The sequence below is a fragment of the Dryas octopetala genome, chromosome 4 (assembly GCF_963921425.1).
Source record: "Dryas octopetala chromosome 4, drDryOcto1.1, whole genome shotgun sequence".
NCBI lineage: Eukaryota > Viridiplantae > Streptophyta > Magnoliopsida > Rosales > Rosaceae > Dryas > Dryas octopetala.
In genome coordinates this window covers 5923527-5949398 of record NC_141369.1, presented here as the reverse complement: position 1 = coordinate 5949398, position 25872 = coordinate 5923527, and the positions used below count along the sequence as shown (strand labels likewise).

At 36.7% G+C, this 25872-nt stretch overlaps 1 protein-coding gene across 1 annotated transcript; it reads right to left on the bottom strand.

The window, feature by feature from the left end:
* Window positions 1–2004: 2004 nt before the first annotated feature.
* LOC147286324 (Zn-dependent exopeptidases superfamily protein) lies at window positions 2005–24341 on the bottom strand. The gene is made up of 16 exons (XM_086241383.1): window positions 24144–24341; window positions 23083–23196; window positions 18376–18490; window positions 16944–17026; window positions 16636–16712; window positions 16219–16296; window positions 12929–13000; window positions 12739–12812; window positions 10324–10456; window positions 10173–10244; window positions 8627–8746; window positions 8060–8131; window positions 6718–6858; window positions 3830–3914; window positions 3294–3735; window positions 2005–2510 (listed from the first exon to the last, which is right to left on the bottom strand). The coding sequence occupies exons 1-16, from the start codon at window positions 24205–24207 to the stop codon at window positions 2246–2248; spliced, it is 2007 nt and encodes a 668-aa protein (XP_086097509.1). The 5' UTR covers window positions 24208–24341; the 3' UTR covers window positions 2005–2245.
* Between the last annotated feature and the right edge of the window lie 1531 nt (window positions 24342–25872).

Genomic DNA, 25872 nt, shown 5'->3' with positions numbered 1-25872 from the left:
TAATTACAAACGGTGAGTCTGATAACAAAAGATAAGGGTGCAAATAGAAGGCCAACAAAAACAACAAAATGACAAGAGACTTGCATATGCCAACCGAGGAACTAGTGCCATGCCCACTAGAAGTCAAGATCGTCAACCATAGGAGTATTTGCACAATGACTGTGTAAGGATTTAACATCACATATGTTCATAGCTTCTCCTGAGGGGGAACCTAACTATGTTTAAAAATAGTACGCATTTATTTACTACATATAGCCAGTGAAAAATGGTTAAAAGACTCACCTCAAAACCATAATCAATAATATTGGTTGATATTCGCTTAAAATGTAGTCATGGTCATGCAATTCTTTCAAGCACGTCGGGTACCCAAGTTAAGATTTTACCTGATGATCGAACACAACACGTGTAACAACCTAACCCAAATTTAACTAAAAATTAAAAAAAATTTCGTTGTGGACTTAAGAAGCACAAAGAAAAGTTGAGTTGTGGTACACTAAAACATTCTTTCTAAATTAATTTGGAGACATTATAAATTTTGGAGATTTCTAGAAATTTAATTAGGTTATAAGGATTTTGTTATAAATTAATTTAAGTCATTAATGATTTTTTGGAAAGGTCCGTTGATTTTAGGTACCAAATTATAATGTTTTTTCATTTTAACTACCAAAATATTTATGTCATTTTATTTTAGATACTAAATTTCAGTTTATGTACCAATTTTAAAAAATATGGTTATATCAAGCTGTGACTGTCTAACAGTCATAACTTTTTTATTGATTTGTTGTTTTTTCAATATTTGCAAGGCTTAAACTTTACTGTTTAGTCTTTGAGTTATATGACTTTATCCCCCAAGTCTAAATCAAAAATATTAAACTCTTAAAAATTTTAAATTTTTATAAATTTGAAACAGTCACAGTTTAATCACAACTGTGATTGTTCGACAGTCACAACTATATAACAAACTGATTTGTGACCTAATCCAAAATGTCTTACTCTAGGTTAGTACCTAAACTAAAAAAATTAGTGACTTACTGCTTTATTGAAAAACTATTGATATTTAGTATTTAATCCTAATTTTCTATTTTTGGAATTGTTGAGAATTAATTGGAAACATTGGATTTCATTTGAATTAATTTCAAGAACTCAAATTTTGAAGTTGAGGTAGTAGAAAATTAGTACAAGGCGAGAAGAGTCCATAGGAATTTTTGAAACCTTTTTCGAATCTGGATTCATAGTTGGTGAATTATTTAAGAATACTTGAATGGAAGCTTGTAGTTTTATGATGCTGATGATGATGTTGGGGTTGAGGTTTTTGTTGATTTGGGTCGTGGGTTTTGCTTGGAGTCTGATATAAAGCATGGAAAGATGCAAATGTTGTGTTTGGAGGGCGAGAAGGCGGGGGTAGTGAGACGGAAAGATTGAGAAAACTCAGGATGTTGGTTTATTGTGCCTTAGGTTGAAAGAGAGAGAGAGAGAGAGAGAGAGAGAGAGAGAGAGAGAGAGAGAGAGAGAGAGAGAGAGAGAGAGAGAGAGAGAGAGAGAGAGAGAGAGAGAGAGATGAGGAAGAAGAGGAGGAGGGGTTGCCATTGCTGCAATTTTTTTTTGTCTAACAATATAAAATTAACTGAAAAAGACCAAAAAGCCCTAATTTTTAACATAAAATGTAACGTTCCAAGTTCGTTTGGCAATACTTTTAGAAAACTTAAAAACACTTTCAAATAATTAAAAGTGTTTTTGCATATATTTGGCAAAAAAAATAAAAAACACTTTTAAATTCTAAAAGCACTTGAAAGCGCTTTTAAAAAGCACTTAAATTTTTTTCAAAAAAATATATAAATTTCTAACAAAAGCACTTTTAATAAAAGCAATACTAAGCAAAAGCACTTCCTATAAAAAGCACACCCAAACAAGCCCGACATATAACCAAGGTCTAGGGTCTAATTTTTAATATTGCAAAATTTTGCAAATTAAGGTCGTGATGTGAAATAGGGTGCAAAGTTCAAGTGGATAAAAAGCCTTAAAAATTGCTACATTTTGCTCCAGTAATTTCTAAACTTTCTATTTGTACAATAGTAGAAACTTCGACTAAATTGATTCCCTATAAAATGTAAGCAGGGATGCAGCTCAAAATAATGCAACCCTGAAAATATTCAAAAGCCCTAAAGAACAGATAAATCAGACAACCCTTATAGTCCCACCATTTTCAATGAAGAATATATCAAGGATTTACACAAGTTGAACTTTATCAATCACGCTTTAAGGCCTTTGTCACAAAGGCCCTTGTAATCACTATTGCAACGTAAGCCAAGACTGTAATGACAATGCTCCCAAGTAAAACAAGATTATCAAAAGAAGCATTTTGGGTTGTGTAGACCCGGAGCCCAATCGCATTCCAGTTGCTTTCAGTCCAAACAGCGTCCACCATCCCCATGGGATCAGAGTTATTTGGAGGCAGCACAATCCAAGTTCCAGATTCAAATTTCAACCTGGTTGAGTATGCCGGAACATATCTGTATGATCAACCACAAGCATTCAAAATTTGTACATTATGAATTGGCAATCTAGCTCTCTCCTGCTGAAAAGGCCCAACAAGAAAGTGCCTGCTAGGCAGGCAAACTCTGAACTACACAGAATAAAATATCCATCACACACACACAGTGGCAGGGGGGTCTTTGGATGGAACTTCCAAACAATATGACCAGGAGGGCAGGTCAGACCCCACAACTAGGACAATGAGCACTCATTAGTTAAGGTTGTTTAGGGAGAGACAAATTTGTGCTGGGTGATTCCAGCTACACATGTGGCATTATTCTACGAGAAGCATAAGTTTTTTGGAGGTAAGAAGAAGGGTCTGGTGCTGGGAAGAAATGGAGTAATGGCTTTTATTGGGTCGTTTGGCTAAAAACGAATAGATGGATATTTGAGGATGCAAAGGGTGACAAGGTGAATTATTTGTGGGAGAGGGTTTGGTTCCAGGCATCTGTTTGGCCATCAGTGTCAACAGGTTTAGGGAAAGCTCATTTTCTGTTATTTTCTCATATCGGTGTGCTGCTATAAATTAGAGCACTTTGTATCTGTCTTGGATACATTTGTAGCTTATTTCTTGTCCTCAGTTTTGTACATTTTCTGTTTGATTAATGAAGTCTTGTTTCCTTCCTTGGCCAAAAAAAATAAAATAAAGTCTTGTTTCCTTTAAAAAAAAAATCCAGTATCACACCAATCTCTTACACAATTTAATTAAGCATGCTTACTATAATAGATCTGCAAATTCTATTTACTAGCCAGTGAGGTACCTGGTTGTGGAGACAACACAGACTCCCTTTCCTTCTGTTTCTGCTCTAATGCAGACTTCACCCTCATTGCTGCAATCTTCAGAACATACAGAGCTGGCATTCTCTTTTGGAAATGAAGTTCTTTCAGCAAGAAAGTTCCAAACGAACCTTGAAATATCACTAACATATCCAGTATAAGGTGTGGAGGAAGGTTCATCAAGGATAACACCAACATAATGGCTTGGGCAGGTATTGGTTGGTGATATATAGCTTTTCACCAGCTCACAAGAAAGACCCGGCTCACAGTCTAATAGGCAGCCCATTAGTTCTTCAACAAGTGAAACATTCACCTTGATAGACGTTAAAGCTGAACTGCTTAAATTTTTATTGTCACTCGCAAGAATGTAAAGGGTGCGTGCTACAAGGGAAGCTGCCGCCACAATGGCTGAAGAGTTTATATTTGCTGCATTGAAAACACGAATGAAATATGATTCGGGATCACCGTGTAGATTAAGATGATTAGTCAAGAAAGAACAAAAGCATACAAATAAACTCACATAAATCATCAAGGTGACTGTGGTAGAACTTGTTGGTGAAGATAGTATCAAAATCTTCTAATACAACCCCAGAGGTTAGAGAGTTCTGTCAAGAGCAGAAAAGCTACTGACTAGATTTCCAATAAAACAATAATGAAAACCACTTTTATTTTCTTGAACATGTTAGGATATCTTCTTCGACTCATTGTCATCTAGACTTTTTCTTCATGTTAAGATATATTACACCTAAATAACAGGCATGTTATAGAAAAAATTTCCACCTTTATGGTCGTGCTATTGGAAACAAGGAAAATCTCTTCTTTTTTTTTGTTCTTTTTTTTTTTTTTAAGTACAAATAATATCCAAAGAGAAGAAACAAAACAAACAATTTAAATGAGAAAAAGGGTATGGTTCAGACTTCACACAATCCATTGGCTGCAGACACATCAGATTCAATGCTGTTTTATTTAGTTAGTCATTTTCTGAGTTGCAAATTCTGTGGATTTAAAAATATGAGACTTACACATGCGATGCAATGAGACATTCAATAATTCCAAGGGGACTGGACTGAACTCAGTACTATCATGTGTTTGGGGTAGTATCTAATAAGGCAATTGGCTGAGCTATACAGTACAAATGTGTTTAGTGTATGATCCAACTGGATTATGATTATTTTAAAAATATAATTATACAAAATATTAATTATCAACAATTTTCATTAGTTCACATGCTTAAATTAATTAATTTGATTATAAACTTTATATAAAATTAAAATTTTGGTAACATTTCTACAATTGATATATATATACATATAAACACACACACATTACATCATAAACAAGTGAAATAAAATATAGAAATCATTAACATTATATAGATATATATATATATATATATATTAAGTCGGACTCTTATGGTGAAATTTTTCACATTAATATGACTGTTATTTTTTCTTACTTCTCAAGAAGATAATGGAAGAGTGGGATTTGAAAAAAAAAAAAAAAACAAACAAAAAACAATGAGAGAGAGAGAGAGAGAGAGAGAGAGAGAGAGAGAGAGAAAAAAACCATGTTCTTCTCACATCCGGTCAACTAGATTTTCTTAAAAGTGCGGACGAATGCTGCTGACCATCCTATACATCCAACACATATGAGAGTTCCTCTCAAAATGGATACTGACACATAAGCATTACCGCATACCTTGGGCAGTATCATTTTTTAATAATTTACTCAGTTTCCAACATTTCACTCTCTTACGTCTCCTCACTTTGGATAATTTATTCTTTTTCCCACTTTTTTTAGTCTCTAGAAAATCATGTAAATCAAGGATTTTCCTAGTGGAATATATGCAGCCTCTTTTATTTCAAAAAAGTTTTTAGCATTTCCTGTACGTAGTTTCTTGATCAACCCACTATCTTTCACTTTCTTATACATCACAAAGCAATCTGGCTATGGAGGCTGTTGTTGTAGGTCAGTCAAGTTTTGCTTGCAAGCAAATCAAAATCAGAGCCACCCCATCCTATAAAAATCTTGCTGTCATAGACATCCATGAAGGTCTCTTACACTTTCCTCAACCTTCTCTCTTTCCTAGAGATATAGCCCCTCAGCCTCACATTTAAATCATTACAGGTACCAACAGATACTTCAAGCACAACAGAAACAACAACACCCACCTCTCCTTCCTATATCTGTTGGTCCCCAAACCCCGGGCCACTAGTCTCTTCCATCTCATACCCCAGGCCTCTTGTGCCCTCCTACCACCAGATAGATGGACCAACAACACCACAAACCAATCTCTCACACCAAAGAAACAAAAATTAAAACCTTCCAAAAAAGAAGCTAAACAATGCATTGATACAATATGCTATGTAACAAGATTGCCTTTGTTATCATGTTGTGCATCCAATTCTTTCTTTTTCTTAATATGGGTGAGGGAGTTGTAGAGGTAACAAAGTTATAGAGGAAGGAGAGTGATGAAGAAAGAATGAAACATACAATTGAAATAAAGAAGAGAAAGAATAAATTCTTAAATGAAAAGTGAGAAAGTCGTGACTCGTGAGAGAGTGCAAAGTGGGGAATATAATAAATTATTAAAATATTATGCCGCCAAAGGTCTGCCCATAATTTTGAGTGAAACTCTCGTATGCCTTGGATGGATCGGATGACCAGCGTCATTTGTCTGCACTTTAATAAAACAGTTGACCAGATATGAGAAGCTTTGTTGCTATGTGTGTGTGAACCTTTGTTGATGTATGTGTGAATTCATATATTACATAATAATTTCATGACTAATATCTTTGTGCTTAAGAGTGCTTACTTCCTGGCCATCCTCCCTACCACATGAAACAGAAGAGAGAGATTTCTCTCTTCTACAGAAACAACACTCAAGTCCCCCGCACTCTTTCCTTTTCATGGGTTCACTATCTCATCCATGAAAGTAATATCAACATACATAACCCATATCAAAAGTGGCTAAATAGTTGAAACTTTTTTTGTTGTTTTAATTTTATAAACTTTAGTTTTGTGAAATTTAATAACGTTTTCTCAACTTATAAATTACTTGTACTAATTAGAAAAATGTTTGGACCCCCACATGTGTAGCAAATTAATTACTCCAAGAAAAGTTTTAAAGGACCAGAATAAAAGAATGACATATAAGGACAGACAACCAGAGTCACCGAATTCTTTCCAATCCTACAAGGTCATTTCATCAATTTTTTAATCAATTACAGGATTTGGGGAGGGGGACTTTAACCTACTTTTTAGTGGAGAGGTGTGCCTATCAACTGTGCCCAGCCACACAATATTGTATCATGCTATGCCCTAACATGAGCAAGAAACAAAAGAAAGGAGGCAAAAAACTAGGAATCAACTGTGAAGCGGAAGGATTTCAACTGTACTGTAACAAACCTTTCTCAGGAAAGCCATCAAGGAAGATGGAGGTATCCCAGGATTTGAAGCATTTGCAGACAAGACTGTAATGTTTTCAGACTTGACTGAATCTTGGGCACGCCTCAAAGCATCCAATGTCTCATTTGTGGCAGATGAAACCTACAAAAATAATGCCTTGAAAAATTAACCATACTGAATGCAAAGGCTCTTTATTGATAACAAGTAACAAAGATCTTTTTTCACTGTATCTTCCCAAGCACTTCTGCTTTGAATAGGTTTCATAGAGGCCGAATTTGGTATTTGGACATTTTTTGCATCAATGACCAAGTCAATCACGAAGGATTCGTTATGTGACAAACTGACAATGCAGTAACACTAAGTTAGCATTTGTTACTCGAAATGGGATTCCAGGAATCCCCCATACCCCAATATCATTCCATGGGTTACAGCATTCACATTTGGAATGGAAATGGTGTTATCATTTATTATAAAGTTAAAACTAGAACATGGGGATGGGAAACCCACATTCTCCTTTGGGAATGCAAAACCCATATTTTGTGTGTTGTGGATACTTATGGGAATGGGAAACCCACCTTCCATTTCCATGTTTGCTATTAACAAACAGGGGGAAGAAATCTCTCTTCTTTTTTTTTTTTTTTTTTTTTTTTGAGAAGAAAGAAACTCTATTGAAAAGATCACATAACTGTACAAGCAATGGACAAGGAATCCATCGACTATGGTACAAAACAAAATCAGAAAAAAAACTCTCGCACCACACCCTTGACTAAACATATCAAGCCCAAAACTAACTAATTGCTGCCTTCCAATCAAGTAGAATGGAAGACAAAGACACTCCCCTAAAAACACTAGAGACAGAGGCCCAAAAAGATGACCAAAAAGAAATCAACTCCCTCAATTCTTCCACATCTATCCCTTTATAATCTTCAAACATTCTTTTATTTCTCTCCATCCAAATAACCCAAAAAATGGCTAATAATCTGCAGCTCCAAAGCACTTTGGCCCTCTTTCAACAGGGGGAAGGAATCTCATACCCATTACTGCAAGACAAATGCTACCTAGGGGTTGATCAACTGAGTATTCAACTTTCCTTGAGTCATAAGGGAGAAACTGAATTTTAGAAGTATATATAGCAAAAGACCTGTGCAATGGAAGAAGCAAGCACATTTTGGGGAAAGAATTTTTTTACTTCTGCACTTGGGCATATCAAATGCAACTTAACATGATTATGGCTAGACCAGTTCTCAGAAAGTCTGAATATCAAAATACAAATTGTAAGGCACAGTTGCAGAAGTTACAAGGATGTGCGTAAAATTTGAATTTCAGAGAACAAATTTCTCACCCCAGCAGTATGAACAAAAAAGTCCTTGACTCCTTGGTTGAGGCCCTTCCCAACAGATCCAATTTCCACAACCTACACACAAGTATCCAATTACCCAATAGTTAGCTTCTCAAACGATCTACTGATATATAATGTGAACGATCCAAGTGAATTACAAGACAACTAACCATATAACTTTAACATAAAACTCAAGCATGCATAACATGACTCCCAGCATCTTTTGGCACAAATGGGAGTGCGACCAGGGAGATCTTTAACATGACACATATAAAGGAGAATTTATACCTGAACAGAAAAGGGGGGAGGGGGAGGGAGGGTTATGTGAAACTCAAATCTTCTTCAGACTGGGTTTGACGATTCTATGTGTTGGGAGGGTCTTGTGAGTTTAAAAAGATGAGTGGCTCCTTGTGAACATTTTAACTGATTGAGTAATATTTTTTATGAGAATCAAAACTTTCATTAAACAAATGAAAGGGTCTTGCTTGAACTGATTGAGGTAATATTACAATAACAAAACCTTCAAGATTACAGTATATGAATTCAACAATATCAAGAGCAGAAGTATACCCTCTCAATCAATGAGTAATTAAGGCCGCTAACAGCATCAGACTGCAGATCAAACTCAAGCAAAAATCTCCTGCTACCAAGGTAGCCCCAGCTCTCCCCGGTGAAAACAGTAAAAACAAGCTGTATCAAAATTTAGGATCAGAAAAAATACATTTCTACATGCACAGCAGCAATACAAGGACACCAAAATAAAATAAAAAACAAACAAACAAACAAACAAAACTAATTTTTTTAAGATAAACAAATGCACAAAAAAAATAAAAACTGCACTGTTCTTTGTTTTTTAAACATGCATTGTTCTTATTTTTTTCTTCTGTACTGTTAATAAGTAACTACCATTATTAGCAAAAAAAAAAAAAACTAAATGAATTAAAACAAAAAAAATAAAATATAATGAAAAAGAGGCGACAAGCCATATGAGTAACATACAAGAGAAGACAACAAAAGTCAAATAAATATGCCATAGTGCTTAATAAATGTCTAATGTCAAAAATAAAATTAAACTTATAGTACTAAATTGATTTGTCTTATCTGTACCTAAAGAAAAAATTTATTTCACTTATGTCTCTGGGACCAAAATGAGATCTAAGATTATTTGCTAATAGTATTAAATGCGACAACTTTTCAACCAAAACTATGCAATATGACTGTATGAGCTAGCACTTAGTAATACGTTATGGCAACAGTTATATATCAAACAAATAGATCAGCTGTTAGTTCATAAGATTACCCTCAGACTCATTTGGTCCCTTAATGATTTATTAAGACACTAAAACCAATGTAGGAGCACTATAGGCCTAAAAAAAACCATGAGCAACATTTAAGACTTAGATTTTATTCTCAAGGTCAAGTGGTCAACAGAGTCTCTACAGCAATAAATTGTGTGCCAGAACTGATTTTATAGCAAGCTTCAGGAGAAATGCAGGAAGAGCCTTTTAGAAATTGAACAGGACCTAGCTGAAATAAAGATGGGCCACATTGAAACCCTGACAAACCTAAACTAAAATAAGATCAAGAGGGCTGATAAAGAAAAGGCTGTATAGCAACTGTAATTTAAGAGGAGAAAGCTGTTGCAGATACAAAATTTCAAATTTCACAAAATGCTAAGGTTTTGCAGATAGTTTTATATCCATTTCACAACTACAAAAAGGTTCACAAGGGAAGCATACTGTGGCTGCGTACGAGGTTGTATGTAATCTAAATTTGGGCAAAAGCAGCTTGAGCAAACAGATAGTGAATCTTTCAACAATCAGCATAGAACATATAGTGTATATTGTTAACTGAAATGCGTAAAATGTTAACACAATCTCCAAGGTTGGAACATATGGCCTGGGAAATATGAAGAGAAACCAAGAAAAATGAGCAATATATGAATAGGGACAGATGTACAACCCTGCATTAAAAAATGCATAATACAACCCAGTATTACAAATTACTAGAATTGTCTTGCAACTAAATTTTGGAGGAACGCATTCATAAACAAAATGGCCATATGAGCAAACTGACAGACATTTTCTATGCAAGGACTACCAATCTCATAACACACCTGTTTATTAAAGTCATCCAGACCATCCACATGAGAAAGTGCATCAACCGCTGCCAGCAATGAAATCATCCCCTAAAAATTGTTCCAAACATAATTCAGTACATTCATCTAGGGCAGCATAAACATTATAACAAAATAAAAGCCAACTTACAGATATTGGGGAGTCAGCACCAAGGTTTTTATCACGAAAAAATGAAGCTGAATCCATTGACGCCACTGTAAGTATAATGGGCTTGGACTGCTCCGACGATGAAGAATTGATTGGAGGAAGCGATGACCAAACACTGCCCTTCATAATGAAGATGCAAAAATTACATTTCACGTAAAATCAAGAAACTTAAAGAAAAAAGATATAAATATTCATTTTGTTTGTTCTTGGATTCATTTTTACCAGGTATACAAAGGACTAAATAGCTAATGGAACTTAGAGGCAATAATAACAATAACGGAAGACAATAACATGATTCTGCCTTTGACTGAACCCACTAGTGATCTCCATAACAGTACTTAAAGCTAAAGGCAATAAGATAAACATTACTCGCCCTTTGATTGGGAGAATTTGAGGACTGCATTAAAAGATTCTAGATTGCAAACAAAGTTGTCCTTAAAAAATACTTGATGGGAACAAATTAAAGTAAATTGGTGCATGAGTAAGATTACAAATTAGACTTATTGTAACTTTTATTTTTATTATTTCATGGACTTTATGACTTCCCTATCCTTGTGGGACTTTATTACTAAGTTGCCTGTATAAACAGGTCTCTCTAGTAAAGAGATATCAGTTAGTTTACCCTAAGGTAGCTAAAAGGATGGAGAAGCTGATGAGGGATTTTCGTTGGGGTGATTCAGAAGAAGGGAGGAAAGATCATTTGATTAGGTGGGGTTTAGTTTTGCAATCAAGAGAAAAGGGAGGGTTAAGTGTTGGAAATCTGGTCCATCGAAACAGAGCTCTTCTTGCAAAATGGTTGTGGCGGTTCCCCATTGAAGGCAATTCTTTATGGCACATGGTGATTAGAAGCAGATATGGCATTTAAGATAATGGCTGGGATGCGAGGTCAGGGGTAATGGTATCTTCTCGCTGTCCGTGGAAGGACATTTATCAAGGTTATGAGGAGTTCCTAGAGTGTTGTCAGCTTAGGGAGGGAGGGAAGGGGGGGGGGGGGGGGAGAGAGAATAAGATTTTGGAAGGATTTCTGGATCTCGGAAGTGCCTTTATGTTCCATGTTTGTTCGCTTGAGTAGGCTGGCTTTGAATCTAAACTGTATGGTGGCAAATATGGTGGTTTTTAATTCATCGGGAGTAGGCTGGAATCTTGGATTTAGAAGAAATCTTCGTGAAAGAGAGGTTGAGGAATTTGCTGCTCTTATGGTAGTTAATGCCCAAGTGGTTGATGGAGGTCTAGACAGAAGAAGATGGAAGTTGGAGGCTTCTGGATCCCTCTCTTGCAAATCTTTTTTTAAGCATCTATGTGAAAAGGGATATTCAGCGGTTTTTGAGCCTGCAAAATTCATTTGGAAGTCGCATGCCTCTCCCAAAGTCCGTGTTCTGGCATGAATTATTGCTCAGGGAGTTAAATACGTGCGATATGCTTCAAAAGAGAAGACCCCGTACTAGTTTGTCTCCTCATTGGTGTGCTCTTTGTAGAACGGAAGCTGAATCTGGAAACCATCTGTTTCTGTATTGTCCTTTTGCTTTGGGCTTATGGGGTTAATTGTTTGAAGCTGCTGGTATTAGCTGGGATAATCCTCAGTCAGTATCCGTGCTGTTGTGTGAAAAAAATGTTGTGTTTGGGAGGAGGGGTAGGAAGGCAAAGGTCCTGTGGTCTTGTGGTGTGATGGCAGTGGTGTGGGTAATTTGGTGGGAGAGAAATAGAAGAATCTTTGAAGATTTTAAGGGGGATAATGTGGAGTATTCCTGGGACAAAGTTAGATTTTGGGCGTCGTTATGGTCCTCAGTTTCTTTAATTTTGTTGGATTGGAAAGCTGCAGTTGGATAGGGTGGTTTTGGGGTTGTGTGGGTTTGTTTCTGCTGGTAGTAGTGTGCTTTGGGTGTTTTATGTGTTTTTTTCGTGTCTTTTCTTTATTTTTAGTAGCAGCTTGTAGGCTAGTGGACATCTTGTTCACTGCTTGGTTTGTTTGTACTGTTTGTTTTTGTTTAATGAAAGTTTGTTTCTTATAAAAAAAAAAAGGTTACCCTAATTTTCTCTATCCTTGTGCTACTTCTCCTTCTACCTAAACTTCTTTGATCTCTTCTCTCTTCTCAATATCTCTCTCTTTCTCTCTCAATTCCTATTTCTTTCTATGTCCATGAATTCTATAGCAAAATCTTTTAAATCAAAGTTAAGTTGATTGTAGTACCAACAGTATTGACCAGTTTATATACCAAAAGAGCACATATAAAACATTAATGGTGTATGTGGAAGGGAGGTGAATCATTTGAAACAAACATTTACTACCATAAGCATTGCACTGCCAAAACACTATATAAACTTCAAATCAACTGGATCATAAGTTCATAACTTGAGTTGTCAAATTGCATTATGAGAATATATCCCAGGAAAACTCACCTGTATCCGCCTAGGGGAAGGCAAGTATTTTCCTTTAGACAAGATTCTGAATCATGAGTCCCAGCTTTCATTGTCTGAAATAGGCCAGGCATATTACAGGTCATTTTATGATATTAAGTGAATGAAATCTCACTGGATAAAATCATAAAAATGTGGCAGATAAAAATCATGCTGAAACAACAGATTATACCTGCATCACCAGATCAAACTCAGCCACGTTAGCAGTATAAGAGTTCTTGTTCTTCTCATTCTTTATGGCAGCCTGGATATAAGTGACATCACAATATATTAATCAATCAAAAATTCAATCTAACCCAGTTAAAGTCATCAAAGTAAAAATGATATAAAGTGCAAACAAGATTGAAAATTTCAATGTTAGTGGGAATATTGGTGCTTCAGATTTGGGGAGATTGATGTAAATATTGGTAAAAATCAATGGAAGCAAGGGAAATTTGCTTAAAAACATGGAAAATGTGAATGAAACTTTTGGGAATAAACTAATTAATAATGCTTCCATTACACTAATTAACTTCATAAAATAGTGCATAAGTGGCAAATCTGTTACATGGTGAATAAAGTGCACACCAATGACATGTATGATCTTGAAATACCTTGTGAAAAAAACTTTAGTTCATTGAATTTGTAATCATTGACAACATTGAACATGCTAATGTAAACCTAACTTTACATTAAATAACACTGGTTTTTTTTTTTTTTTTTTTTTTTTTGAAAAGATAATTTATTAATCACAGCAAGCAAAAGTACACCAACAGTAGACAAGACTACCACTGAGAGAAGAAAATAGACAAACTATACAAAAACTGAAACTAAGCAACACCAATAAGAAATTAACTAATAGCTGCTTTCCAATTTAGCAAAGTGGACGAAAGGGATAGGTCATTGAACTCTGATGAGACTGAGGCCCAACAAGAGGACAAAAACCTCACCCTTTCCCAGAGTTCCTCCACTCCTACCACTATTTGATTATCAAAAATTCTTCTATTCCTTTCTGTCCAAACTACCCAAAGTAAAGCCAATCTACAGCATCCCCACAAAACTTTGGCTCTCTTTCCTCTACCAAAACCAATATGTTTTTCACTAAGAAAACCAAAACAGCCATCTGAAATCACCCAACTCACTCCAGCTTCTTTAAGCAGATTGTGCCACAATTGTATAGTTACTGGGCAATGAATAAACAAATGATCCGCTGTCTCCCCTTCGTTCTTGCACATAATGCACCAGCTTGGAGAAAAACAACAGTTGGGTCTCTTTCTTTGAAGGCTATCACACGTGTAGACCCTCTTATGAGCCACTAACCAGCCCAAAATCTTCACCTCGGTTGGAACCTTTGAACCCCAGATTGACTTTGCAGGAGCAAAGGTAGGTATCTCCTCAGAGTTTATAAGAAATCTGAAAAAAGAATTACAAGAGAATTCTCCCGTCTTCTCTAGACTCTGTCGCCTTGAATCCGATCTCCCTTCAAACAGGCGCGAATGTTCCATCAACTCTAACAAGGTTGAAAGCTCTTCTGCCTCCACATCACTTAAAGTTTCTTTTGAAACCAAAATCCCAACTCCCTGGTGAGAAAGGAAAGGAAGCGACCCTAGCAATGGCGAACTTATTGTGTCTAGATAACCTAAAAAGCCTAGGGAATCAGGATGCTAGGTCTTGGTCTCCCAACCATACGTCCTCCCATAATCTAATCATTTCCCCATTGTCTACCACTAATTTACGACACTGCACAAAGTCACCCATCCCTTTAGAGATCTCCTTCCATGGATTTCTACCAGAAACTTTAAGTGTTGAGTTGGTATCCCACCCATTCTCATGATATCCATATTTGCTCCTTACTACTAAATGCCACAAAGACCCCCGTTCCGTAGGAAACCTCCATAGCCATTTCCCCAAAAGTGCTTTATTCTTCAACACCAAGTTCCCAATACCAAGGCCCCCTTTTTCTTTACATCTGGACACTACTTCCCAGCTTAAAAGATGGTCATGTTTGCCTTCATCAGACCCCTCCCACATAAAATCTCTCATCAATTTTCTAACTTCTTTGCCACTCCAATAGGCTTTGTTTGTTACGCTGGACTGTGTTGGACTGGACTATTATTAAGAATTGTGCTGGATTATGTTGGACTGGAGTCAGCTGGACTAAGTGATATCCTGGGAAGAGTTGGTAATTTTGTGGGAGACTCCAAGTCTGGGCTTCCCTATGGGTTTCAGTTACTTCAGCTGCAGTGTCTTAGATTCTTGATGAAGAAGAATCTATGAAGATGAATCTAAGAATCTAAGAACAATCTAAGAAAGAATCTAAGAAGAAAATTAACAAGACACATAGCCGTTTGGCACAAATATTTACTATGCTTGGGTTCTTTATTTTTTTTGGTGAAAACTATGCTTGGTATTTTAATTACAAGTTTCAGACCTTTAAAAAAAGAAGCACAATTTTAATAAAACAAAAACTTCTAAATACAAATAGAGGACCACGAGTCCACATCAGTAGAGCAACTAGCCTCTAAAAATACATCATCAGTTCCAAAATAGAAAACACAGCTTCTATCATTATTGTAAACATCAACAATGAGCTGCTCTCCAATCTGATAAAAAAAAAATGGCAGAGAAAGCTCCTTGACTTCTCCCGCAACCGAAGCCCAAAGGTACGGCCAAATCTGACTGTCTCCCAAAGTTCCTCCACTCCCACCCCTTCATACTGCTCAATATCCCCATACATCACTCCATCCAAATAACCCAAAGTAAGGCTAACACCATACACCCCATAGAACTTGTGCCTTCTTACCTTTGCCTAACCACTTGTGCTTCTTTGATAGCAGAGAAACACAACTTCTTGGGATAATCCAACTTACATTAGCTTCCTTAAACAACCTCCACCACAGATTTAATGTTAAAGGGCAATACTTTTTTTTTTTTTTTTTTTGATATCCAGAAATCCCCCAGGCACCTGGATTTGAAACTGGGGCCCCCCACCAAACCCTAAATCTTTGGGAGGCAGGAAACTCTAGCAAATAGCTAGATAGATACCTTTGAGGAATCAAACCTCAGACCACATGGGAGCAAACCATGGGCCTGACCAACTCGACTAAACCCTCATTAGTAATGTTAAAGGGCAATATAGAAATACATGATCCACGATCTCCCCCCATTCCTTGCAAAAAAATGCACCAATAAGGTGAAAGACTCGTGTAGGGTCTTCAAATGTGTAGATCAAGCACTACTTTAAAATAGAGATTTAAAAGATAATGTATCTAGGTCAAAATAGTTCCCCTTACGATTTAATGGAGGTTTAAAAGATTATCTAGGTCAAACAAAAGTTTCTCACTTCCTCTTATGATTTATTTAAAACTACCACCATAAGAAAACCTGTATCTGTTGCGATGCCGCCTCCCATATCATAGTAAATATTATAACATTAGGCCAGGGCTACATATATTACAGGAAATTTTTAAGAACTTGCATTACCTCCTGCAGGGTCAATGCGCTACTCTGAGAGATTAAGAATACAGGAAAGTTATATCGGTTCCACATTATTCCAGATCCCTGCAAATTTTGAAATGTTGATGCCACAATTTGTCAGAGAAAAAAAAATTGAAATATGAACATCCTACGATCTTAATATTATCAATTCTAATGTTGGAAGTTGAGTAGACAAAAATAAATAAATGTTCAAAGAGTTAGTTTGTGCATGGTTTCCTTTAAGCAGTATATTTATATTTTGAAATTGATTGTCAACTAGCATTATGCATATTTAATCAGGTCAAGCACTACAGTGCAAGACATTATCACTCATCAAATTATAGACTCATTAAAATATTTCCAACAGAAGGTATTCTACCAGTGAGCAGCATACATAAAGGAAAAAAAAAAAAAAAAACTTACAATTGGGTTCCATTCATAGTTGATGCTTCTGTAAGGAGCATATTCCGATTGTGGGAACTTTTGAGCTGGAGAGAATCCTACAAGCGAGAAGTGCCACTGTCAGCAACACCCATAAGAATGCTGAGGGTTAACCACCTTAGCTTTCTAACAAATAAAATAAAGAACAGACTACAGACAGATGACAAGTAGATGACTGCAACTTTACATCTTTAACCTATTTTGGAACTCTCCTGATTCAACCAAAATGCCAACAACATTTCTGAAAACATTAAAAAAGTTGAACGACTGGTAGATAACTGCATTTGTACCTTTTAACTTATTTTGGAACTCAGGGCCTGATTCAACCAAGACGCCAACAACATTTCTAGCAAAATTCGAATCATTCAATATCCTGAAACAGGCACAGATATCTTTTGTGTAAGAAAACTTTGAATTCAAAGAATAACATAAGAAGCAACGAATTGATTACTATAAGCATCATCCTCAAGTTAACTATCAAAGCTTAGGCCCCTAGAGCATCCAAGCCCTAGGTTATATACTGAAGCATCAGTATAGAAAAACAGAAATCTTATACTCTAATAACCACAAGTCCAAAAACAGAGCAATGCATATTGAACCATGGCCTACATCATAAGCCACTCAATGCTGGTATAATAAGCAAAAGACCAATTAATTTAGATGTAGACCCACCAGGAAAAAAAAATTACTACCTTCTTTTACCACTTAAACAGAAACAGATGAATATATTCTTTATAAAATAAAATTACTTCCATCTGTTCTAGTAAATTAGTGACCCTAGATAATATTTGAATCTGGAATTATTGAAATGACTTCATGAAATAGCTAAGGGCCCCTTGGCAATATTTTTGCTTTCTGTTTTCTAAATTTTATTTAATTAAGGGAAGAGAGGAGAAAGGAAGATGAAGAAGAGAAGATCAATTAAAGAATTGGTAACGAGAAAGATATAATACATATAATTGCTTTTAAAATAAAACTAGAAACAGTTTTAAATGACTTTTAGTCTTTAGTTTTAATTCTATGTATTCTCCCTCTTTTTTTCCTTCACTCTGTCATATCTCTTCTATTTCTTGTCTCCATCTCCTTTATTAATTTTTAATTTTCAGTAAAGGAAAAGGAACAACAAACAAAAAGGTTATCAAACGAGCCCTAACCCAGCCAATGTTAAAGACTTGTTTGTAGCATTTAGAAATTTTTTCCAGTTCTAGCTATATTTCTATATGCATGTATATACTATTAGAAAAATGTAAAGATTTTTTATATGCTAATTTCTCTTATCTCTATTTAATTAAAGTGGCGGGGGACTAAATGTTTCCATTACTGAACATATGAATAAAAGTACAGATGCCTAGAAGGTACACAAGGCTTTCTATTTTACTGATCCTTTACAATTTTCTGATTTGAAAAATAAAGATGTTTATGGGGCATACAAATAAGAAATAGGACATCAATTCATTGGCCTAACTTTCTTTGACAATAAAAAGATGGAATTATCATAGGGTTCAGTTCTTACTACATTTTTGTTTGTATGAGCTATTAGTCTATTACTGAGAAAACCAGTCATAAGAATCATTTCTTCAATTCAATGTGTGTGTGTGTGTGTGTTAAGAACATACATTTTTCATTTTGATAGTGTGTCTTGAACAAAATTCATTTAGTTCTTATGAAATTCTAAAATTAAGTAAAGTAGGTAAGATGAATTTCAAATGGTTAGATATATACCTGGATAGAAAACTTTGAATTTCATCCACTGACAACAGAACTGCTGATAACTGAGACAGCTCACTAGCATTTTGTAATCTTACAATCGGAGCGACAACCTTCTCTCTTCCAGGATCTGTGAATATAAAATAAAAAGAGAAGAATGTAGTGAATTAACACCCCTGTGATCTTGTCCTTGATGTATTCTAGAGTTAAAACAGATATAGCAAACAACACACAATATGGCAGCAAAAGTAAACACAAAGAACACCAAGATTTGTTATCGAGGTTCGGCTAACTTTGCCTACGTCCCCGTGTGATCCTTAGAGAATCACAGCTGCACTATGTATAGAATAAGAGTACAAGAACTTATTGAAACCCTAGACTACCCAACTCGCAGCCGCTCTCTTCTCTCTTGCACAAATAGCTCTCTTGTGTTTTTCCCTCTTGAAAAACCCTTCCTTTGAAGTCACTCACCCTTGAGTCTCTAACCCGAGTCTCCCTTTGAGTTTCTTCCCTAGAAGTCTCTAGCTATATATTTTTTTTGGGTGCTGCTATTTGCACACCCTATTTTTTCTTTTTGCACACCCCTATTTAAAAAAAAAACAAACAAAAAAAAAAAGACTATACAGCCCTTGCACACCCCTTCCTCTTCGCACACCCCATCTGTTTTTTTTTTTTCCTTCCAAGCCCGGCAGCCCCTTTCTCCTTTCCACTCGCCCGATCACCACTTTCCTCGCACCACCACCGCGCGCAGCACCACCTTCCTCGCAGCACCACCACCGCGCGCCACCTTCTCTGTCTCACCACCTTCTCTGTCTTTGTCCGATGGCCCAACCAGCCTTTCAGCCCCTGCTCGACTTCTCTCTCTCTCTCTCTCTCTCTCTCTCTCTCTCTCTCTCTCTCTCTCTCTCTCTCTCTCTCTCTCTCTCTCTCTCTCTCTCCTCTCTCCCTTCTCTCTTCCCTCCCTTTCTCTGTTGCTGCAGTTGGTTCGGTAGACAGCCACCGAACGAAACTAATGGCTTCGGCAGATGACTGCCGAACGAAACTAACGACTTCGACGGATGGCTGCCGAACGAACCCGCCGGTTTCGGCGGATGACTGCCGAACGGTCTGCAATTTTTTTTTTTACTTTTGGCATGCAACAGGGAGTGTGGCAGGGAGGTGGTGCTGTGGGGTGGCGTGGCTGGGTTGGCCGGACAGAGACAGAGAAAGGGTGAGACCCAGAGCTGCGCACGGTGGTGGGCTTCGCGGAGCTTGCAGGCTTCGACGGTGGTGGGCTTCTCAGCGTGGTCGGGGATGGGGTGTGTGTGTTTGTTGATTTTGGTTAGGAGGAGGAGGAGGTTGGGGAGGGTGTGTGTTTTTTTTTTTTTGTGAAATGGATAAATTAGGGGTATTAGGGTAATTGAAGGGGTGTGTTAAGAGAAATTGTATATTTTAGAAAAGAATAAAGGGTGTGTAGAAGAAAAAAAACAAAAAAATGGTGTGCAAAAAGAAAAAAAGGGTGTGCAAATAGTGGCACTCTTTTTTTTTATGAGACTTGCAGCAGCCTATTTATAGAGCATAGACTTACCACTTACAATATGGATTCCTAATCCTAATAGAATTAGGTAATCTACCTATTAGCTAATTCTATTCCCTTGTACACAAGGAAAACCCTTTAGAACTCCTTCCCACACTAGGAAAGTCTTGTGCAAGTCCTATTTGTCTTCCAAAATCGTACCCCACTAGGAAAACAACAAACTACCCCACTGCCCAGTCTCCCTACTGCTCTTGGCCAGAACTGTAGCTTCCTCCAGAAATTTCCGACGAGACAAAACCACAACAATCTCCACCTTGGCGAGTCAGAACCAAAGCCATGAATGTTGTACCTTCGAGATATTCTCTAGTCTTGAAGTAACCTCGAACAAACCTCCAAAACCCCTTCACATTGGCAAAAAACCTATTGCCTCAATGCACCTTAAGTGAGAAGGTGCTCCACCTCAATCAACTAACTTTGAAGATTGAGCAAGCTCAACCCGAGCTTGTACCTTCGAATCTTAATTGCAGCCTCAAGATTCTCTTCGCCTTTTGTTCCATAAACTCATTCATAGCCAACGTTCTCCTTGGATTTAGGAACTAACTTCCAACTGAAGTTCTTTTGTAGAGACAACCTAGCACACCTCCGACGTTCCCATTCCTTACTCTCACAAGCCCCCTTGAATGTAGCCGGATTTCCCTTACTAACACCATAGTAACCTCTGTCCTTTTCCCACCAAAACTTATGAGTTAGCTTGATGGTACTTTTGGGCTTGGACTGCCTTGTGCTCTTTTTCTCCACCTGTTCTTGAACCTTTGTTGATTGTTGTTGCTGCCCAAACTCTTCAACCCTTGTGTTATGCTCCACCAGCTCAGAGTTGGCCTTCTCTTGAACTGGATTTACCTTCATAACCACCTTGATTGCCTTTATGGTTGCATCTTCCTTAACAACAATCAAACCTTCCTCATCTTTATTGACTTCCCTTGCTGCATCCTTGAAGTCAATCTTTGATGAATAACTAACCAAGCAACAATCATGATTTGTTGCTTCTTCTTCCTTAGCCGTAGCACTTATTTGATGAGACTCTTCCTTTGTGAGATGATGCCCTTGCTCTCCCTTGTTACAATGCTCCATGAGCTCAACATCCAAGCTCTCTTTGGTAGACGCAGCTGCTCCACCTATCACTGTAACCCCAGAAAGCTTGTAGAGATTATTAGATTGCACAACTCCCTTCAGGATCACACTTAATCCTTTTGAGACTTGGAGCTTCCCTGCTCTAGACTTGAATGCATACCCATTCTTCTCTAGAGTTCCAAGAGAGATAAGATTTCTTTTCAATGTAGGAATATATCGCACATTCCCAAGCAACCTAACAATTCCATCTTGCATCTTCACCTTGACTGTACCGACGCCATGAATCTTGCACACAGAGTTATCCCCCAACAAAACTTTGCCCTTACTAGATTCCTCATATGTATGAAACCACTCCTTGTTTGCACACATATGAAAACTACATCCGGAGTCCAAATACCAAGCATGTGGAGTAGAATTACCTGAAGATACCACCAAAAGCTCCCCATCGTCGACCACGACGTTACTTGAGTTTTCATCCCTTTTCTTCTTCTTCTCCAGCCATATCTGGCAATCCCTTTTCCAGTGGTCTAGTGAACCACACTCGAAGCAACCACCTTCTTCATCGGAATCATTGGACTTCCCCTTTTTGCTAGATCTGCCCCTCCTTTCCTTCCCTCGACTCTTCTCCTTGCCCTTAGCGTAAAGGCCTTGTGATGACTGAGTGCCTTCAGTTAAATCATCTAACTTTGCATATGACTGGAGCGCTTGCACCACGTCATCAAGCTTTAGAGTCTCCTTTCCAAACATCAAAGTTGTTCGGAAGTGCTTGAAAGAAGATGGCAGGGATCTCAGCAAGATGATAGCCTTATCATCATCCTTGTAAATTTCTTCGACCTTGTCGAGATTAGCTATGCAATGCTGAAATTTGCATACATGATCCGCTACATCTCCACCTTCTTCTAGTCGAAGCCCGAAGAGTTCATCCTTCAAGAAGAGTTTATTGGACACCGTCTTGCCCATATAAACACTCTCTAACTTGTCCCATGCTTCTTTTGCTGTCATCGCCTCTGTGATGTGAGACCTCACGGATCTTGTGAGGTGGATCTCTATTGAACTCTTGGCCTTCTTGAGAACCTTGTTCCATGTTCCTTCTGACGTGGTTGTCGGCTTCTCACCAAGAAGTGCATCATCCAGATCCTGCTGCACCAGCACGTTCTTCATCATCCGTTGCCAATCTGTGAAATCATCCTTGCCATCATATGGCTTCAAAGCATGCCTTAAATCCCCTAAGTCCATGCTTCGACCTCCTCTAGACATCGCGGACACCTATTAGCCAACCTGGCTCTGATACCAATTGTAGTGAATTAACACCCCTGTGATCTTGTCCTTGATGTATTCTAGAGTTAAAACAGATATAGCAAACAACACACAATATGGCAGCAAAAGTAAACACAAAGAACACCAAGATTTGTTATCGAGGTTCAGCTAACTTTGCCTACGTCCCCGTGTGATCCTTAGAGAATCACAGCTGCACTATGTATAGAATAAGAGTACAAGAACTTATTGAAACCCTAGACTACCCAACTCGCAGCCGCTCTCTTCTCTCTTGCACAAATAGCTCTCTTGTGTTTTTCCCTCTTGAAAAACCCTTCCTTTGAAGTCACTCACCCTTGAGTCTCTAACCCGAGTCTCCCTTTGAGTTTCTTCCCTAGAAGTCTCTAGCTATATATTTTTTTTTTTATGAGACTTGCAGCAGCCTATTTATAGAGCATAGACTTACCACTTACAATATGGATTCCTAATCCTAATAGAATTAGGTAATCTACCTATTAGCTAATTCTATTCCCTTGTACACAAGGAAAACCCTTTAGAACTCCTTCCCACACTAGGAAAGTCTTGTGCAAGTCCTATTTGTCTTCCAAAATCGTACCCCACTAGGAAAACAACAAACTACCCCACTGCCCAGTCTCCCTACTGCTCTTGGCCAGAACTGTAGCTTCCTCCAGAAATTTCCGACGAGACAAAACCACAACAAAGAAAAATTCACCAGAGGTTCATTAGAAGGATTTTTTATTGCATGTAAAATGAAAGAGATGAACTATGATCACAAAATAAAAAACTGTAGAAGAGCTTACTTGAACAACCAATTTCCCCAGAAAGATTGAGTAGTCGTACACAAGGATATCCATCAAGTGTCATGTACATTGAACTCTGAAGATCAGGCACCGACTCCATCATACTTGTTTGTCCTAAATTTGAAAAGAAAAACACAATTTTAATTCAAGACAAACAAAAAAAACCGTTGTCCAAAGGTATTCCAAGAAAGGACAAAGAAGGACAAGTTGCATAATTATGAATTAGTCATATGCGAAGTCTTTCCTAATGATCAAGTTGGATGATCAACATTTCTTCTATGCTAAAACCAGACCTTAAATAACTTACACCCATAAACATGATCTTTAACCAATGGACCAAAGGAGAAGTTTGAAATGCTGCTTGACAACTACTTGTCATGCACAATGTGAAACAGGTTTAGGTAATATATAGTTTCTAATCCAAAAACTGTGGTAGTATCCTTGCCTCTAAATAAAGACTTTGTTCCAAATGATGGTACCCAAAAGAGATAAAGATTCATGCACAAAATTGGACAACAATTCAGAGTACGAAACAGGTTAACCACAAGACATCACATGTCCCATGAATGCTCATATTATTGACATGGAAAAACACAGCCTGAAGACAAATCTCTCGACTCAAGTAGTTACACCTAATCAGTAAAAGGTCATAGACAGATAAGGATCATGTTTTCTTCACGAAGCAGAGGAGAGGGGGTGTTATCCATGTCTAGCAGTACGATCTACTAGCCCATATTATCTTAAGCAGAAAATTGGAGGGAAAATATTCATAACTGCCCTTCTTAGCACGAAAATGGGATAATCGTATGAAATTGCAAGCAAATGCTTCATGTGAATGGTGAGACAAATTTTCTAAGAAACCAAACAACAGCGTAACGAGTAAAACAGCAAACGGAATATAAGTCAAATGGGAAAATAACATAGTAATATATAAGCGCTTTTCTCAGAAACCAAACGGAGTAACATTCAAAATTCATCACAACCAGAAACACTTGCGTAAATCAGAAAGAGATTGAAGTAATTGTAGATAGAGAGGATGAAATGGAGGAAAGAGAGCTCACCAGAGAAAGAAAGACGAAGCTGAAAACTGAGTAGCAAAAGCAGTTGAAGGAATTTCGTGGCCATGGTGCTTTTGCAACTCTTGCTTACCGAAACCCTAGAAGAACATCGTCGAATGCAAGCAGACCAATAATATCTTCCCTGAGTCTCTGACCACCTACCTCTCTCTCTCGGTCTCTGCCTTGGTCCCGAGGGGACTCCTAGTCCTAACATTTGGAATTGGAATAGTGTGAATTTTTATCTTCTTTAATATTTTAAAAGTTTGATAATTTTTTATTATTTTTAGGGAAATACTTTAGCCCTCAGTTTTAAGGAACTTCTCATTTATACCAATAATCTTATAATATGTATCATTTATTTTAAATGAACTTATCTCATAATCATAATCAATAATTGTTATTATTTTTTTAAAATATTGACACATATTATAAATTTATTGGTCCACATCAAAAATTAAAGATGAGAAGATCCTCAAAACTAAGGACATAAGCATAAAAAGTGATACTCAAATTGCCACGTGGTCAATCTAGATAGAAAAAACTTAGTCGTGTTATTCAATTAAGATTTTTAAACAATCTACATTAGAACTTTTAAAGAGTTTATAAAAGTTATGTGGTATTTAAAAAGTTATTAAGTTATATATAATTTATTAAATGATAGATTTTAATTATATTATATTAAAGTCAATAATTCTTCCACCTTTATCTTGCAAATTTCAAAAGATTTCAAATATATTTTTTACTTTAATTTCAAAAATTAATAAGCTATAAAACATGTTATTTATATTTTTTTAGCATCAAAGCCCAACCCCAATTATGGCCAAAAACAAAAAGCCCACCGTCAATCTATCAACATTAACTTTTTGTACCATTGTTGCTTTCATACTCACAATTCAATCAAGCGAATGTATATATGTATATATATTCTATTGAGATATATTTATTTATGTTGAGGTATATATATATATACAGACTTCTTCTATTAAGATATACTTCAACTTATTTATGTTGAAATATGACCTTGTTGGGGCCTACACGAGTCGTTTTGTGTTGATCCGAACCGTTCGCAAGGATCATGTTCATTGATAGATTATCCTTGCAAAAAATTAGTCAAATCAGAAATCATTTGTCTATCTAACTTTGATAAAACAAATGGACGGTTTCATCGAAAATATTTGGTTCGTCCATTTATTTGATCAAAGTTAGATAGGCAAATGATTTCCGATTTAGCTAATTTTTTGCAAGGATGATCTATCAATGGAGATGTAAAAAATGAACGTTTTGGATTGACACAAAACGACTCGTGTGGGCCCTAATAGGGTATATCTCAACATAAATAAGTTGATGTATACCTTAATAGAATGAGCCTATATATAAGGGAAAGGGGAAGCACAAATTATAAATTATTGATTATAATAATATAAGAGTACTGATAATAAATCACGAAATAAAACTTGAAATAAAAGTACTAAAAATATAGTAAAATCAAGAATATAACTATTGATCATAATAATGAAAATAATGCAAGAAAGTAATGCAATGAAAACTTACTGAAATTACTTGAATTTCTTCAAAATAAAATAAACATAGTTACAAAGATTGAAAGTGCTAGAATATTAGAATATCACAATATCTCAAGTATACTAGGACAATCTCTCAAAGCTTGAAGGTTTACAATAGTGTTTGCTAATTTGAATAGAAATTTCAGAAGTGGTGGAATTAAGCCTGCCTC